Source organism: Sarcophilus harrisii, chromosome 2 (genome assembly GCF_902635505.1).
Source record: "Sarcophilus harrisii chromosome 2, mSarHar1.11, whole genome shotgun sequence".
Taxonomy (NCBI): domain Eukaryota; kingdom Metazoa; phylum Chordata; class Mammalia; order Dasyuromorphia; family Dasyuridae; genus Sarcophilus; species Sarcophilus harrisii.
Genome location: NC_045427.1, coordinates 203,542,410 through 203,562,057, shown reverse-complemented (window position 1 = coordinate 203,562,057; position 19,648 = coordinate 203,542,410). Strand labels below are relative to the sequence as shown.

Sequence of the window (19,648 nt, the reverse complement as noted above, 5' to 3'; positions counted from 1 at the left end):
CTTTGCTTCAAATGAATTATGATGAAGCCTGTTCTAGTCCCTTACCTTTACCTTGTCTGATTTCTCTATTACGAATATGGTTTTTTGTTGATTTTGCTATCACTTCCAATTTATGAGCAAGTTCATCCCATTAACATTTATAATTATAATAACTGTCTATTTTCCTCTATGACATTTTTGTCTTTTTTATCCCCCTATATATCTTGTACCTCATCCATTTCCCTCCTCACAAGTTTTTTTTGTTGTTGTTGTTGTTTTTTTTTTTTTTTTTTTACTTCTCATCATGGTCTTCTCTAACCCACTCTCTCTTTTATCAGCCTTCTCTCTCCTTTCTGTTATCCACTTCTCTTTTTATTTCCTTAGTACTTCAGATAGATTTCTATATCCAAATGAGTGTGTATATTTTTCCCTCTTTGATCCAATTTTGAAAAGAGTGAAGTTTAAGTTTTGCCCACCATGCCCTTCTCCCCATTTTCCTCTCCATTATAATAGTTCTTTCTTTTATGTGTTATATCTTACCTCATTCAAACTTCCCTTTCCTTCTTTGTCAAGTGCAATTTTCTTTCTTATTCCTTTATTTTTTGGGGGGAAGAATAATCATCAAAGTTAACTTATATCCACACCCTCTACCTATGTATTCTCTTTCTAATTGCTCTTATATTACTAAGTAATTAAGTTACAAACATTATCTTGACAAATAGAAATAGAAACTATTAAACATTATTGAAGTTCTTATGTTTCCTCTTTCTTATTTCTTTTTTACCTTTCCATATTTCGCTTGAGTCTTGTATTTAGAAGTCAGATTTTTTTATTCAGTTCTGATCTTTTAATTAGGAATGCTTGAAAGTCCTCTATTTCCTTAAATATCCATTTCACCCCTTAAAGATTATATTCAGCTTTGTGTTACGGAGCAACCTGCTAGTGGCTGGGGATTTAATTCTGACCAGCGAAATAGATCCCTTCATATGAGAGGATGATAATGATACAAGGAGACTAAGAGGCAGTTGCATTCTCTGACCTCTTTCCTCTTCTCTCTTGCCTCTGATTTATTTCATTCCCAATTCACAATCAACGTCTGCTTCAGTAAAGGCTGTTTTGGAATTCCTTCAATTGTATTATGATTCATTGCTGTGGGGGCTTTCAGAGAGTCAACCCACCACCCCTTAATGGTGCAGTCCCCTTTAACCCTGTACAGGCTTCCTGAGTTTTGCACTTAGGTGTGGTCCTTAACAGTTTTGTTGGGTAGGCAATTCTTGGTTGTAATACTAATTCCTTTTCCTCTTGGAATATTGTTATTCCAAGCCCCTGGTTTTTTAAAATAGAAGCTGCCAAATTGTTTCTTTTGGCTGCTTGCAGTATTTTCTCCTTGATCTGTGAGCTCTGAAATTTGACTATGATGTTCCTGGGAATTTTTGTTTGGAATTCCTTTCAGGTGGTGATTGGTGGATTCTTTCAATTTCTATTCTGCCCTCTGCTACTAATATATCAGGAGAGTTTTCTTTGATGATTTCTTGAAAGCTGTTGTCCAGATCTTTTTTTTTTTTTAATCATTACTTTCAAGCAGTCCAGGAATCCTTATATTATCTCTCTTGGATCTATTTTCTATGTCAGTTGTTTTTCCAGTGAGAAATTTCATATCTTCTTTTATATTTAAAAATTTTTTGTTTGATTTTATTGTATCTTGATGCCTCACAGAGGCTTCAACTTGTTCAATTCTAATTTTTAACAAAGTATTTTCTTCAGTGAGATTTTGCACCTCCTCAGCCATTTGGCCAATTCTATTTTTTAGGGAGTTATTTTCCTTGGTAAATTTTTGTATATCTTTTCTCTTGCCATTGACTTTTTTTTCATGATTCCTTTGCATTACCCTCATTTCTCTTCCCATTTTTTCTTCTACTTCTCTAATTTACTTAAAAAAAATTTATTTAAAGCTCTTTCAGGAATTCTTTTGGGCATAAGATCATATTGCATTTTTCTTTAAGTCTTCATGTGTGGCTAGTTTGACACTGGTGTCCTTTTCTAAGTTTATGCCTTGATGCTCACTCTCACTATAGTAACTTTCTCTAGCCAAGTTCTTTTTTTGCTAATTTTTCCAGGCCTTTTTTGGGTGATTTGGTGTTTTTATGTGAGAGTTGGGCTCTGATCCTGCACTGTCACGAGCTTTTTGCGTTGGGCCTTTGTGTCTTACTGCTGGTCAGCAGTGGGACCAAGGGATGGGTTTGCTGGGACAAAATCATCTTGCTCACCAGACTACTCACATGTACAAGGGGCTACTGGCTGGCTGGACCTTACTGGGGGGTTGCCCCAGGCTTGGAACCTTGCTGCAGGCCCTTTGCTGTGAGGCCAGCTGCTGGGGTTCTGGGACCTCAATGGGGGGGGTGCCTCAAGCTTGGAACCTTGCTGCAGACCCTTTACTATGAGTCTGGCTGCTGGGGTTCTGGGACTTCACTTGGGGGGGTGCCTCAAGCTTGGAACCTTGCTGCAGGCCCTTTGCTGTGAGGCCGGCTGCTTGGGTTCTGAGACCTCACTGAAGGGTACCTCAAGTTTGGACCCTTGCTGCAGGCCTTCTGCTGTGAGGCTGGCTGCTGCACTTCTGGGGTTTCTCTTCCACTCCTGTCGTGCTATGCGGGAAGCTACTTCCCTGCTTCTAGATCAGTTCTGAGGGGCTTTCTTGTTGTGTGGAGCTTCCAAGTAAAAAGACATTTAGATAGTATAGTAGATAGACATTCCACACATTCCCACATGTAGAATCAAGACCTGAGTTCAATTATTGTCTCAGGCAATCACTAATTGGATGACCTATGGCAAATTATTTAATTACTATTTGCTCCTCATTTGTAAAATGGGGATAATAATAATAGCACCTAATTTCTAGGGTGGTTGTGAGGATCAAATAAGATAATAATTGTAAAACCCTTAGCACACTGCTTGTCACATAGCAAGCATTATATAAAAGTTAGTATTTTTTTCTCTTACACATTCTCTGACTCACATAACTCATTTGTTTTGGGAGAACCATAGATACTGCTAGGTACCTGAATATCAGAATATGATTTTTATGTTGTTAGAATGGACAGCACTGGGAGACCTTCTATAGCTAGAAGGTAGCAGCATTTGAAGAAATATATTTCCCTGAAAACTATTAATGTAACAATCTGAATTTGTTATAAATAAATCCCATCTGTAATCAAAAAAAGTTCATATTGTTATTTTGGTTTTTTTTAAAGTCAGGTTACTTATTTCTTACAGAATAGTACTGATTAAAGAGGGAATTTTTATTCTGATAGGTTTTGATTCAGATGACCTTTGAGATAAATTCCTTCCCTGTCTAAATATCCTGTAGAGGGCTGGAACTCTGAGAAATATATATTTGAAGCAAAAATACTTACAATAGAGTGTTTACTCAGAGTGATTGATGATATAATGGTTCTCTAGTTCACATATACTTAGTACTTAGCATGATATGGTGATGTAATGGTTCTACAGTTGGCACATGCTCAGTGTGCTGTAATGATGTAATTGTGCGGAGGCATTTAAGGACTGAGAAGACTGGAGACAGAGTGTGAGTATGTGTGAGCTTGAGCATGATCTCAGACTCCAGACTCTATCCCTGTGGTGACTCTCCTGCTAAGACCAAGGCCCGTTCAGAGAACCTCCACAAAACTAGTCCGGACATACATTTCCTGCAAGTTTTTAAAAACTTTTTTCCTCAGATTTAAGAAATAGAATAATAGGGGCAGCTAGGTGGTGCAGTGGATAGAGCATCAGCCCTGAAGTCAGGAGGACCTGAGTTCAAAACTGACTTCAGATACTTCCTAGCTATGTGACCCTGGGCAAGTCACTTAACCCCAATTCTCTCAGAAAGAAAGAAAGAGAACAAGAAAAACAGAAAAGGAATATAAAACACAATGAAACAAAAGAGAACATTGTCATGTCCTCAGCAGAACATCAGGGAGGATTCAAAATACATAACAACAAATATCAGTTCAAGAAAGTATATATAATATGTACACATATTAATAGAAGAAATTATATTCATGAATATCTATATTTTCTTTACTTCCTTGTAAATTGTTCTTTTGTTCTCTGATGCACACCTTTTTTACTTTATTCTTTCCCCCTTTCATCTTCCTAAACCACCCCCCCCAAGCAAGCTATAAATATAGCTATATGTATATTTATATATACATAGGTAGATACATACATATATATGTATATATATGTATACACAAGCCCCAGCCATGAATCCCTCCCTTTCCTTCCCTGTCCACCTTTCCGCCTAATGCTCCTCCCCTAATCTTTCTTTTGAGCTGTTCTATTGTTGATGTCAATCTTAAACATATGCTATAAATATTCCATGTAAAAAAAAGCATAAACAATGTATCCATGTTGAATTCCTTGAAAATGATCTTTGATATTGGGTGTTATATGTTGTTTTCTTTTAAGTTTTGGTTTGATTGATTGATTGAAAGTCCTGAAAATCTACAAGTTTATTGAATGTCCATTTTTTCTTGTTCAATATTGTAGATAATTTTGCTAGATATGACATTTTTGGCCACAGGCCTAGTTCTTTAAATTGTCTTAGATATGATTCCAGGACCTGCTGTCTTTGATTGTGATTGCTGATAAGTCCTTTACAATTCTAATTGTAGCTCCAGCATATTTGAATTGTTTTTCTCTTGTTTCTTGCAAAAATTTCTCTTTGGTCTGGGGTTTTTGAAATTTGGCAATAATATTCCTATGTGTTTACAACAAGGAGCTCATTGAGGTGGTGATCAATGAATTTTTTTTTATTTCTACTTTTCCTTCATGTTCTAACCCTCCAGGACAAATTCTTGGATTATTTCTTGGGCTTATTTAGAGGTCACTGAGGTCCCTCCTGGATTTCTGTGATTCTTTGCTTCTATGCTGTTTGGTTGAAGTTTTAATTTATAGAAGAAATTGATTTAGCAAAACCATCCTCAAGGCCTATGTTAAGTGGCATTTTAAAAAGGATTAATTTTTATAATAGCTTTTTGTTTTTCAAAATATATCCAAAGATAATTTTCAACATTCATCCTTACAAAATCTTGTGTTCCAATTTTTTCTCCTTCCCTTCCTATCCCTTCCCTCTCCTAGACAGCAAATAATCCAATACAGGTTAAACATTTGCAATTCTTCTAAATATATTTCCATGTTTATCATGCTACACAAGAAAAATAAGGTCAAAAGGGAAAAAATGAAAAACAAAAACATAAGGAAGCAAACAACAACAACAAAAAGCTGAAAATACTATGTTGTGATCCACGTTCAATCCCATACTCCTCTCTCTGGATGCTGATGGCTCTCTCCATCATAAGTCTATTAGAATTGTCTTTATTGTTTATCTTATTTTTGAAAAGAGCCAAGTTCAACACAGTTGATCATCACATAATCTTGTTGCTGTATATAATATTCTCTTGATTCTACTCAGCATCAGTTCATGTAAGTCTCTCTAGCCTTTCTGAAATCAGCCTGCTGATTGTTTCTTATATAACAATAGTATTCCTACATCCATCTACCATAATTTATTCAACCATTTCCCAATTGATGGACATCCACCTTCCTTTTCCCCTTTCCAGTTCCTTGCTACTACAAAAAGGGCTGCTACAAACTTTTTTGCACACATGGGTCCTTTTTCCATTTTTATGATCTCTTTGGAATACAAACCCAGTAGAGAGACTGCTGGATTAAAAGGTTTAATCTTTGATATTGGGTGTTATATGTTGTTTTCTTTTAAGTTTTGGTTTGATTGATTAATCAAAGATTAAAAAGGTTTGAGAGCTCTTTGAGTGTAGTTCCAAATAAGCATTAGATTCTTTAAAAATACTTTTTATTTTCCCTAGTTACATGTAAAACATTTTAAAAATGTTTTTTAAAAATTTTTTTAAAGTTTTTAAAACTTTGAGTTCCAAATTCTCTCCCTTCCTCTCCCCACCCTACTCTGTTGAGAAGGAACATATGAAGTTATGTAAACCATTTTCATAAGTCACATTGTACAAGAAAACAGATTTCTTCCCTTCATCCCCCCCCCAAAAAAAACTCTCAAGAAAAAAAAGTAAAAAAAAAAGTGTGCTTCAATCTATGTTCAGACACAATCAGTTCTTTCTCTGGGTATAAATAGCATTTTGTATCATAAGTCCTTCAGAATAGTCTTGGATCACTGTATTGCTGAAAATAGCAAATTCATTCACAGCTGATCGTTGCTATTACTCTGAACATAGTACATTTTACTTTGCTTGAGTTCATGGGGGACTTTCCAAGTTTTTCTGAGTTCATCTTGCTCATCATTTCTTATAGAACAATAGAGTTCCATCATAATTGCATGCCGCAATTTATTCAGCTATTTCATTAGATTGATAGATTTCCTCTCAATTTCCAATTCTTTGCCCTGAGAAAAGAGGTGCTATAAATATTTTTGTATTTTGTTACTTTTTAAAAAAATTCTTTTTTGGGATTCATGTCTAGTAGAAATATTATTAGGTCAAAGGATTTGTATGATTTTATAGCCCTTTGGACATAGTTCATATCTTTTGATTATTTATAAATTGGGAATGGCTCTTATTTTTTAAAAATAAATTTGACTAAGCTCCCTACACATTTGAGAAATGAGGCCTTCATCAGAGAAACTTAAAAGCATTAGATTTTTGATACATATTGAAACTCAAATAACTTTTTCCATTGTTATTTATTCTAGTTTTTCTTATATCTGCAAAGTTGGGAAGACAAGTTATAGTCCTGGTAGCGGATCTAGTAGAAGAGAAGCTAAACAAGCTGCAGCTAAGATTGCTTGTCAGAAGATGCAATTAGGTGATATTTCACAGGTACAATTAACCTATCTTTTGACTTACTTTTCTTGTGTTCAAATTTCACTTTAATTTGATTTGAGCCAGATTGATTCTATAATGATATAAGAAATTATTGTCCAGATAATGACCCTCCTTTTTATTCTCTCTTATATCTTGCTAGTTACATATTTGTTCAATCTCCTGGCCAAAAGACAGTATTAATTTACAGTTGTTGGAAATGTTATTGTTAGGATTTCTTTCACATATGGGGTTCCTATAACTTTACAACTTCAAATTCTGTGATTCTGTGAGTTATAATTCCAAATCAGCCGTCAACTAATGAAAAAGCCTTTTGTAAAATCTGTGATTTTACATGATATTGTTAGGCAGCATATCAGCTGTAGCTCTAGGAAAAATAAACAAAAAGTTTATGTTGATGCAATTTTGGATTTTTCTCCCTTTTAGGAAAATGATTCAATACCTCTTTCTGCCCATGCCCTTCCATGTACTGATTCCAGCAATACATCATCTCTGAGTACATCAGCCTCGTAAGTATGAAGCAATACTTATGGTTCGATATAGTAAAATTTACTTGCTATCCATTGCTTGTCATAAAGACAATATTTATTTTTAATATTTGGCTTTTTTCCTTGCAGATTTTTTATCTTTAAAATACTTATTTCTTTGCTTTGTTTTTATATTTCTTATGCTCTCATGAATTAATTTCTCTTTTGTTTATTCCAATATTTGAGTAGTTTTCAGTAAAGGGTTTTTAATTTTTAAATTTAGTATTTTATTTTTCTACAATTATTTGTAAAAACAATTTTTAACATTCATTTTTAAAACTTTGAGCTCCATTTCTCTCCCTTCTTCCCTTCCTTCTCCCTTCATAAAGAATGCAAGCAGGTTGGTATAAGTTATGTATGTGTAGTCATGTAAAACATTCCCATAATAGTAATATTGTGAAAGAAAACAGACCAAAAAAAACCCCTCAAGAATTATAAAGTAAAAAAGTTTGCTTCAATCTGTATTCAGACACCATCAGTTCTTTCTCTGTATATGAATAGTATTTTTCATCATAAGTCTTTCAGTCTTGTCTTGGATCATTGTATTGCTGATCATCATACAATATTGTTTTATACACAGTATGTTTCATTTTGCATCATGATGCTCATGGAAGTCCTTCCAAGTTTTTCTGAGAGCATCCTGCTAATTATTTCTTATAACAGAATAATCTACCTCTCTATCATGATCATATGCCACAATTTGCTCAGCCATTCTCCAATTCATGAGCATCCCCTTAATTTCCAAATCTTTGCCATTAGAAAAGAGCTGCCATAAATATTTTTGTAGTTATAGGTGCTTTTCCTTTTTTTAAAAAGGCCACTTTTGGAATAAAGATCTAGAAGTGGCATTGCTAGGTCAAAGAGTATACATGGTTTTAAAGCCCTTTGGCCATTGTTCCAAACTGCTTTACAGAGTTGTTAAATAAGTTCATAACTACACCAATAGTGCATTTATGTCTCATTTTTCTCACATCCCTTCCACCATTTGTCATTTTCCTTTTCTGTACTATTAGCTAATAGGTGGTAATACTTCAAAATTGTTTTAATTTGCATTTTCTCCAATCAATAGTGACAGAGCATTTTTTAAAAATATGGCAATAGATAGCCATATCTTTTGGTCATTTATCATTTCAGGAATGGTTCATTTTTATAAATTTGACTCAGTCCTGTATACATTTGAGAAATGAAGCTTTCTATTAGAAAAACTTGCTTTAATTTTTTTTTACAATTATTCTTACTAAGTGTATTTTCCCATTTATTTCACTCTCTCCTTTCACTCTGTCCCTCTTTAAAAGTGTTTGGCTTGTGACTATCCTCTGCCCTAATCTGCCCTCTTTCTATCACTGCTCTACTCCCCTTATCCGAAAGATAGATTTCTATACTCAATTCAGTGTGTATGTAATTCCTTCTTTAAGCCAATTTTGATGAGAATAAGTTCCACTCACTGTCCCTTACTTCCTCTCTTCCTCTCTACTGTAAAAGCTTTTTCTTGTGATTGTAATAATTTACCCTATTATAATTCTCCCCTTTCTTTCTCCCAACCCATCTCTCTCACACCCCTTAATTTTATTTTTTTGGATATCATTGCTTTACATTCAACTAACACCTATGACCTCTGTCTAAATATATTCCCTCTAACTGCCTTAATAATAATAAATTTCTTATGAATTAGAAATATCATTTTCTCATGTAGGAATGCAAACAATTCAACCTCATTAAGTCCCTTATAATTTGGCTTTCCTGTTTATCTTTTTATGCTTCTCTAGAATCTGGTATTTAAAAATAAGATTTTCTATTCAGCTGCGGTCTTCTTTTTTTATTTAAATCAAGAATACTTGAAAGTCCTTTACCTCATTAATATTCCATTTTTTTCTCCTGACAGATTATACTTAGTTTTGATGGATAGATGATTCTTGGTTGTAATTCAAAGTCTTTTGTCTTTTGGAATATCATATTCTAGGCCTTCCAACCCTTTAATTTGGAAGTTGCTAAATCTTGTGTTATCCTGACTGTGGCGCCATAATAACTGAATTGTTTCTTTCTGACTGCTTTGCAATATTTTCTCCTTGACCTGGAAGATCTAGAATTTGACTATAATATTCCTGGGAATTTTCATTGTCAGATTTCTTTCAGGAGGTTGGTAGATTATTTCAATTTCTATTTTATCTCTTGGTTCTAGACTATCAGGGCATTTTTTCTTGACAATTTCTTGAAAGATGATGTTTAGGCTCTTTTTTTTTTTTGATCATAGCTTTTAGGGCTTCTAAAAAGTTTTAACTTATCTCTTTTGGATTTATTTTCCAGGTCAGTTGTTGTTCTGATGAGGTATTTCACATCGTCTTCTATTTTTTTCATTCTGGTTTTATTCTGTTGTTTCTTGATTTTTCATAAAGACCATTTGCTCAATTCTGAGGAATTATTTTCTTCAATGAACTTTTGTACCTTCTTTTCCATTTAGACAATTTTATTTTTAAAGGCATTGTTTTCTTCAGTAGATTTTCCCCCCCATTTGTCCAGTTTTGCTTTCCAACACATTCTTTTTTCTTACTGGCTTTTTGTACTTTCTTTGCCATTTTGCTTAGTCTGTTTTTTAAGGTATTATTTTGTTCAGTTTTTTTTGTGTTCCTTTATCAAATTGTTGACTTTTTTCACAATTTTCTTGCTTTACTGTCATTTTTTCAATTTTCCTCTCCATCTCTTGCTTGATTTTCAAAATCTTTGTTGTTGTTGTTGTTGTTGTTGTTGTTGAGGCAATTGGAATTAAGTGACTTGCCCAGGGTCACACAGCTAGGAAGTGTTAAGTGTCTTAGGGCAGATTTGAATTCAGGTCCTCCTGACTTCAGGTCAGGTAATCTATCCACTACACCATCTAGATGCCCCTTCAAAATTCTTTTTGAACTCTTCTGTGACCTGAGACCATTTTATTTTTCTTGGAGACTTTGAATGTAGGAACTTTGACTTTGTTATCTTCTTCTGCATGTGTGTTTTGATGTTCCTCATCACTATTGTAACTTTCTATCTTCAGAATCTTTTTCTGTTGCTTGCTCATTTTCCCAGCCTAACTTTACTTTAAGCCCTTTATTAAAGCAGGGCTCAGTTTCCAGGATGGAGGTGCACTGTCCCAAACCAGGAGTTTTCTGCAGCTATTTTCAGAGTTACTTCTAGCAACCTCTAAGTTTTCAGTTTTTCCAAAGTGGTACGATCTAAGGAGAAGTGTATTTACTCCTTTCCTGGCCTGGGCTCTGGTCTGTGAGCAACCACAAGCACTCTTTTCTGCCCTGCACTGTGAGGAGGGTCTTTGCTCTACTGTGGCTGCAAGCTCTGGTGTACTAGTGTTCTACCTTGCCCTAGAATTACTCCCCAAGACTGAGATCTGGATTTGAATGTGGGCAAAGCAGCAGGATTCTGCCTCAGTACTAACAAAGACATTCTTGTAGTCTCCTTCTGACCAGTTGTTTGATCCCCTTGCCATCTGTGGGCTGAGAGCTGTGGAAGACACTGTTGCAGCTGCTGATTCAATGGCTTCCAAAGCCTGCTCCTGGTTTCTTGGGGCTCTGCTGGAGTGTGACTCTCCCTTAAGTGTGACAAACCTTTCCTGCCAACCTCCTAAACTGTCTTTGGCATCTGTGGGCTGAGGGGTCTGGAAACTGCTACTCTCCCACTGGTTTGGTCACTCTATTCTTGGTTTGTGTGGCCTGAAGTGCATTCTGTTCTCATCTTGGTGCAATAAATCTTTCCTCTTGACCTAAGTTATCTTGATTTGGAAAATTGTTTCATTCTGTCTTTTTGTGGGATCTGCAGCTCTAGAATCAGTTTAGAGTCATTATTTAAAGGTGAAGAGCTCAGGTAAGTCCTTACTTTTACTTCACCATCTTGGCTTCTTCTCCAGGAAGGTTTTTTCCTTAATCTCTTGTGCTAAACTATACATTCTTTTTCTAAGTCTTTCCTCTATATTCTTATTTCTTTTCTATCTCTTTTCTCTAGCATTCTAATTTAATTTATAAAATATTTTTAACTTTTTAAAAACTCTTGCTTCATTTCTTCTAGGAATTTTAGTTCAACTTGTATCTAAGATTTGTTATTCTTGGAGGCTTTTGCGACTTCTTGTAGATGTTTTAGAGTTATTCTTTTCTCCTGGTTTTTGTCTGAGACATCTGTCATCATAATAACTCAACATGCTGATAATAATTTTTTATTTACTCATTCTTCTAGTCTTACTTCTTGAATTGGGACTTCTAGAGAGGATGACTAAGCCTTGTTTAGTCCTATTTTGTATTCTCTTGGGTCCTGTTGAGGCTTGCTGTGGTTGTTGATTGCTGTGTTCTTCAACCATATCAATAGAGAGGTTCAGTCTAGGGGGTCTGGAAGAATTTAGTTCATGTAAAGCTGCCTGATACAGTGTAAAGTCTGATTGCTGCTCTCTTTGCTAGAATTTTTCAAGCTCTTGAACATGAATTGGATTTAGATTACTCAACTGTTATCTTTCTTGAAGATAGAGCTCCAGAAAGCTTCTGCTAGCTTCAGTTTCAGTTTGCTAGCTAAAAAGTTGTAATGGGCTGAGGCTTGAGTTGATGCACTGAGGTCCCAAGCACGTGAGGCTAAATAGTAATTGGACCATACTCTATTAATATACATGCTTGGATAAAGAATGGTCCCCGCCCACTCTCTGTACAAGCCCTGATGTGTTGTAGAGGAAATGACGATTTGGGTGGTTGGAGGCAGAGAGAGACAGGAAGAGAAGCTGGGAGAGATTGGGCCTGGGTTCCATGCTTGTAGCTGCTGGTCGTGTGGCTGTTGGTCTAGCTAGCTTCTTGACTCACCTGCACACATTGCTATTGCCGATTCTCTTCCACCTCCGATCTTTCTTCACTGAGAATAAAGACTGACGATTTTCCCTTAACCTGAATTCCTGACTCCAGCTGATTTAAAAATATGCGGTCTTCACATTTTGGCGCCCAACATGGGGCACCAAAATGTGGTGGTTTTGTGGAGGAAGCCTTAGTCTCAGTTGAAATAAATAATTACTCCAAAATCGCAGCCAGCTGGTAAAAATGCAAACGTTTATTTCTCCTTCCAAATTAGCCCGGTTAGTTCAGAGACCTATCTCTCTGCCTGGCTCCAAGAGATCTTGCAGTTTTGTCCTTGGCTTCTGCCTCTGCTTTCTTCAGCCTCCAGCCAGCACCAAGGTAGAAGATACGAGAACTCTCTCTTGCCTCAAAGATAGGGCTTGTAGGCTTTCTTCCAGAGTGTCCTGTCTCTGAGCTCCGTTGATGTTCCCCAAAAAAACTCTCTCGAATCGCTCACTGGAACTGTATTTATGCTACTTCTCTGAGAGTGGGATTGTGGGATATCTCCCAGCATGCTCTCTGAAATCTCCCAAACATGTGAACTCCATTGAGTTCTTAGATACTTATGAGCTCTCTAAAGGTGTGAAGACAAGCATTGTTTCCATCAGTTGTACTTAGTACCTAGTTCAAGTTCTGGCCCAAAATAACTCTTTCTAAGATTAAATCAACTCCAATGGCTTAACACTTTGTAAAGATTCCAACAAAAAGTTCTGCAAGTTTACATCAAGTCAAGTCAATAAGGATTTAAGGGTCTATTAAGTGCCAAGTCAAGTCAATAAGGATTTAAGGGTCTATTAAGTGCCAGACACTAATCACTGGGAAGATGAAAGAAAGGCAGAAACCATTCTTAATTTTAAGGAGCTCACAATCTAATAGGAGGAAAGAATATGGTGAACACCCTTGGACAAACAAGATGTATACAGGATAAATTAGAAATCATTCCATGGGAAAGGGTTGCAGAAGGTGAGGTTTTAGTTAATATTTGAAGGAATCCAAGGAAGCCAGGAGGCAAAGTTGAGGAACAATAGAACCACTACCCCTTTCCTCACCCCCAATCCCTTTATTCTGAGCTCCTCATCCTGATTACCCTTCCATAACTGTAAGATTTATCTTAGGGCTAGGATTAGAGACACACAGTTTCCATTCTCTTTGGTTTCTTATCTTTGCCCAATCACCTGCCTCCTTTAGACACAAGTCCCTTCCTCAGTCTACCCAGTTTGGGGTCAGAGTGATTGTGTTGCCAGTTGGTATCGTTACAGATTTTATCATGCTCTTGCTGGATCTGGGACCTGTTCTTGCTTTACATAGTGTCAAGCTCTTGTTCATTCCTTATGCTGGAAAGCTCATTGATGCTTAGTCTTAGCTAGATCCTGTACTCTTTATTTCCACACTTCTGTCTCCTTGTGCTGACTTGGGCTGGAAAAATAACTCTCTGTGATCTTTCTTTATATTTCCCAATCAGACTCTATGTATTTGTTGGAGTGGCTGAGTAGAGTTGGTCTATACTGCTTCCTTTTACTCTGCTATCTTGATATTTCCAGAGGTAAGACTTAAACCCATGTGTTTCTAACACTGAAGCCAGTTCTCTATTATGTTTTGCTCCTTATGACATATAGGCTGTCAAACTTATCTCCTTGCATTATGATTTTTTTTAGCTCCTTTAGCTTGTTAGACAAATTTTAAGCATTCATGTTTAGACTTCTGAAGCCATAGGTTTTATTTTTGTCTCCTTCCTTGAATTTTATTTCCTGTGAGTGTCTGGACTATTATATTGTTTCTACACTGTCACCATTCTATTTTGGTCTACAGTGCCTCATACACATTAGGTGATTAATAAATTCTTGTTAATCATTTGATCTATATGTTATGGAATCTACATTGCCATAAGAAACACATTCCAAGAGGGAAGATTTTTCCTTTTCCTATGCCTTTTAAGTTTAAAGATGAAAGATGAAATGTGATTTATGGGGACCAGCAAGCAGATCACTTTCGCACATTTGTAGATTTTATTATTTACAATGAGCTTGGAGAGATCGGTTGAAGTCAGAAAATGAAGGGCTTTAAAAGTCTAACAAGAGTTTGTCAAACAGGAAAAGACTCAAAACAATAAAGAATTGAACTAGGATACTGGTTGGATATTGGGTATTGGGAGGATGAGTGGTAAAAAGTGATTGATATGATAGATTTTTGTTTAGGTTAATTGTCTATGTGGAATGAGGAATAGGGAAGAGAGAAGGAATAATCTTAACTGTTATCAGTCCAACTGGTCCTTTCAGTAGAAATAAGTTTGGATGAAAGGAAACTAAATTAGGTGGTGTATTTAGTTTTAGAAATGGAGTTTGGGGTGCTATGAGAACATTTAGCTATAACTGTCCAGTTGTAGAGGGACTACAACATTTGGAGTTGTACTATTGATGTTCAAAGTGAGAAATTAGGGTTGCGTATTCAAGTAGAATGTAAATTTCTTGAGAAGAGAGATTCCTTTCCCTCTTTTGTTACTCATCACTTAGCATAATGCCTTGCACTCACTCTGTTTAATAAATGCTTATTGGTTTTCTTAATGAATCCAGTGCCCAGCTTACAGTGGCCTTCTATCTTATCTCTTGCCTTCATAATGAGATTCCTCATACATGTTGATAACTTTTCAAATGCCCTAAGCACCCAGTTCCTCATTCTACTCAACTCCTATTATTTCTTTAGTCCTCCTCAGCTACACTCAGGGATGGTCACACCTTTGCCAACACCCATAAAGCTTCTATTTCTATGATCACATTAATTTTTTTTAAAACAATATGGGCTCTTTGAACTCAGGTATCATGTTTTTGCCTTGCAGGCAAACCAAGAATTCTACCCTCTTGTAAATACCCCCAGCCATTCCACTGCCTCTGCATTCACTGGGCACGTGCTGGTTCCTTCTTTCCCCAGGCAACATCTCGACATCTTGGTAGCAAATTGAGTCTGACATCTTGGTAGCACAATTGAGTCTGACATCTTTTCTTCTCAGAGGTTCCCTTAATCTTTCCCTGCTCAATTGCCCGACTCTCTACACTATTCAGGAGAAGAACATTACTGTGGCTGGGGCAAAGGTTACCTCCCAACCCAGCTAGCAAGTCCAAAATCCAGATTAGACTTTCTGAAAGACTGAGTTTTACAACCTTGAAAGCAGCCAAAGTTCATGATAATGTTTTATTTAAAGACAAATTTTTCTGAAAAAGAATACTTTAAAAAAAATCTGTAATAGCCATTGTGAACAAAATGTGAGCTATTTAGCATATCTAAGACAAAAAACTTATGTATAAAGGAATAATTGAACATGCAGAATCAATTGTTACTGCTTTTTTGTTTGGCAGAAATGGTATGGTGGTTGAAAGTGGATTCTCAGAAGATACTTCACAAAGAAATAGTAATATTGGCTTACAAAGTATTTCTTCATGTTCTCCGGTATGGTATTAATCTTGTGTTTTCTTACTTATTAATTTTCCCAAATTTTTACTGATAAGTAATTATTTACTATACATAATTTTTATATAATGCAATACTGTGTTTATTGTTATTATATTACTGATAATACATAATGGCAAATATGGCCCTCTTTTGGTCTCTTCATTATTCTGGTTTCATTCACACCCATTGTCACTCACAGAATAGATTTCTTCACAAATCTCTCCTGCTCATATCTTCCTAAGTGGAGTTTCCTTTTCTCTCATAATCCCCTAGTAGTCCTCATAATACATGATTAGAAACACGACTTTAGAGGCATTCAATGCAATATTTCTCCTTCTCTTTGTGATTGGGAGCAGAATCATGGAATAGCAAAGAAAATAAGGGAGGAGAACTTAGTTCATTTCATTTTGGTTCAGTTTCATCTCAACAAACATTTATTAAGTGATAGTAAGACAGATGTAAAAACTTTAGAAAATAAAACATGTCCATTTGTGGATAATTAGGAGCTTTGATACAAATACTGGTAACAATAATACATAATATCATGGTAAATAATATTTATATAAAATACAATATGGAAGGTCATTACCAATAAGGGGGAATAGGAAAGGCTTCATGAAGAAGTCAGGATTGGAGTTGGGTTTATAGAATAAAAAGTGAAGAAGGCCATGAATAATGTAGATGAGGAAATGTGCATAAAGAAACATCTGCATCCAATATAGGAAAATTCTCTCTAGAGCATGCTGATAACTGAATTGATTCAATTCCATGAAAGTTTTTATTTTCTTTTATTATAGAAATCTACAACAGGTTGTCAACTGAAGGTTAAAAGGTATTGATTTCACCTTATCTTATGTTGATATCAAGTATGCATTTTGTGATGTAATTAATTAGCTAATTTTATTATTTTTATTTTTATTATTTTTTCTTTCTTTTTTTTATTTAATAGTCTTTTATTTACAGGTTATATGTATGGGTAACTTTACAGCATTAACAATTGCCAAACCTCTTGTTCCAATTTTTCACCTCTTACCCCCACCCCCACCCCCTCCCCCAGATGGCAGGATGACCAGTAGATGTTAAATATATTAAAATATAAATTAGATACACAATAAGTATACATGACCAAACTGTTATTTTGCTGTACAAAAAGTATCAGACTCTGAAATATTGTACAATTAGCTTGTGAAGGAAAGAAAAAATGCAAAAAAGGCATAAATATAGGGATTGGGAATTCAATGTAATGGTTTTTAGTCATCTCCCAGAGTTCTTTCTCTGGGCGTAGCTGGTTCAGTTCATTACTGCTCCATTGGAAATGATTTGGTTGATCTCATTGCTGAGGATGGCCAGGTCCATCAGAACTGGTCATCAATTAGCTAATTTAAATGAGAACTCAGAATATGCAGAGCCCTCTGAAGGTAGAGAATCTCTGAATTAAGAGAAAGTGATCTTTCCACTATATTATGCGTCCTTTCATGATCATTCTAGGTAATCTTCGATGGTTTCTTTTTTGTTATTCTTCTGAATATTAATGTCATTTTCTCCATATAAATGTGTCATTTGAAAAGCTCAGCTCAAGACCTAGCCCTGAAGTTATGTGTAAATTTGGAAGTGCAACTCAGTGGTTCTCGCTTTTGCTACAGCAAATAATCTGTGAAGCTGTCAGTCTTAGAACAAAGGAAGTGGACAATAAGGAGCCAAAAATGACTGGGGGATCCACATGTTTTCCCCCTGGGAAGTTCATATCTTGTCCAGGACACATATGGGAAGAAACTCAACCTGACTTTGTCTAAGCCCGCTAGCCCATCCATATAGCATGACTCTTGTAAACAACATATTGTTGTATTCTGGTTTTTAATTCATTCTGCTCTACAATTCTTTTCTCCTGAACCTCCTGCTATAATATAGTGTGAGATCTAGAATTGGTAATTAGAATTATTTTTGTTTTTGCTTTGTCTGAGATCATGATTGCTACTCCTGCTTTTTTTCCCCCTTCAACTAAAACATGATAGATTCTGCTCTATCTCCTTACTTTTATTATCTGTGATCTCTGTGTCTCTGTGTCTCTGTCTCTGTCTTTGTCTCTCTGTCTCTGTCTCTCCTTCCTTCCTTCTCTCTCTCTCTCTCTCTCTCTTCTCTTTCTCTCTCTTCTCCTTCTCTCTCTCTCTTTCCTTTCTCTCTCTCTCTCTGTATCTCCTTTCTCTCTTTCCCTTCTCATCTGCCCCCTCCTCTTTCTTTCCTCTCTCTCTTTCCCCTCCCTCCCTCCTTCTCTCTTTCCCTTCTCATCTGCCCCCTCCTCTTTCTTTCTCCCTCCCTCCCTCTTCCCACCCTCTCTTCATCTTTCCTTCTATCTCTTCCTTTATCCTGTCCCTTCTCAAAAGTGTTTCACTGCTGACCATTGCCTCTGCCAATCTGTCTTCTTTTCTATCAGTCTTCTCCTTCACTCCATTCTGTTATTCCCCTCTCCTCTTCCTTCTCTGTAGAGTAAGATAGATTTCTACCTAACTGAGTGCTTATGTTATTTTCTTTTTCAGCAAATTCTGATGAGAATAAGGTTCAAGGGTTGCCAGCAAGGCCTCCCTCTCCTATTTCCCTCTCCTCAGTAAATGGTCTTTTGTACTTCTTTTATGTGAGATAATTTATCCCATTCTACCTCTTCTTACCCCTTCTCACAATCTTTCCTTCCCTGTTACTCTTTAATATTATTATATTTTTTTGTTTATCATTCCATCATAGTTAATTTACCCCCATGCCCTCTGTTTATACTCCTTTTAATCATTAACTTTATTAATGATAATTCTTAGGAATTATAAGTATCATCTTCTCTTGTAAGAATATAAACAGTTTACCATTACTGAATCTTTTATGGTTTCTCTTTCTTGTTTTTTTTAATGCTTTTCTTGAGTTCTGTATTTCAAAATCAGATTTGTTATTTAGCTCTGGTCTTTTAATCAGGAATGCTTGAAAATTCTCTATTTGATTAAATTTTCATTTTCCTCTCTAAAAGATTATACTCAATTTCACTGGATAGATGATTCTTGGTTGTACAGCTCCTTTGCAATTTGGAATTACATTCTATATCCTCTAATCCTTTACTTTAGAAGCTGCTAAATTTTATATTTTTGTGACTCAGGCTTCATAATATTTGAATTGTTCCTAGCTTTTTGCAGTATTTTCTCCTTGATCTGGAAATTCTGGAATTTGGCTATATTCACTGGAATTTTCAATTTGAGATCTCTTTCAGGTGGTGATCAATGGGGTTCTTTCATTCAATTTTTCTTTTACCCTCTAGTTTAAGGATATCGGGGGTGAGGGTGTGGGTGGAGGAGAGTTTTCCTTGATGATTTCTTGAACTATGCTTATCATGATTTTCAGGTAATCTAACAATTCTTAAATTATTTCTTTTCAATCTGTTTTCCAAGTCAGTCATTTTTCCAAAGAGATATTTTAGAATTTCTTCTATTTTTTCATTCTTTTGATGTTTAATTATTTTTTGTTGTCTCATAGAGTCATTAGCTCCTACTTTTTAAGGAATTATTTTCTTCAGCGAGTTTTTGTACCTTTTTCATTTGGATAATTCTACTTTTTAAGGAATTTTTTTCCTCAGTGAATTTATGTACATCTTTTCATAATTTTTGTGCTTCCTTTACTAAGCTGTTGATTTTTTTCATGATTCTCTTGCATCACTCTCATTTCTTTTCCAATTTTTTCCTCTACCTCTCTTATTTGATTTTGAATTTCCTTTTTGAACTCTTCCAGAAATTTTTTTGAGGGGTGAAGGTTGACATGAATTAATATTTTTCTTTGAAGCTTTGCATGTAGTCATTTTGACATTGTTGTCCCCTTCTGATTTTATGATTTGATCTTCTCTGTTACCATTGTGACTTTCTATGTACAGATTCTTTTTTGTTGTTTGCTCATTGTTCCAGTCTATTTCTTGATGCCTAACTTTATGTTAAAGTTGGGCTTTGCTCCTATGGTGGAG

At 35.6% G+C, this 19,648-nt stretch overlaps 1 protein-coding gene across 4 annotated transcripts in view; it reads left to right on the top strand.

Moving 5' to 3' along the window:
* The window catches only part of EIF2AK2 (eukaryotic translation initiation factor 2 alpha kinase 2), a 60,505-nt gene that overhangs the window by 22,872 nt on the left and 17,985 nt on the right, over positions 1–19,648 (top strand). For all 4 annotated transcript variants that reach the window (XM_023495488.2, XM_023495487.2, XM_012540775.3 and 1 more), the window contains 4 exons: positions 6,716–6,842; positions 7,272–7,354; positions 15,570–15,660; positions 16,461–16,495. In XM_023495488.2, the coding sequence (XP_023351256.2) occupies positions 6,716–6,842; positions 7,272–7,354; positions 15,570–15,660; positions 16,461–16,495 (336 nt within the window). The remainder of the gene's footprint in view (positions 1–6,715; positions 6,843–7,271; positions 7,355–15,569; positions 15,661–16,460; positions 16,496–19,648) is intronic.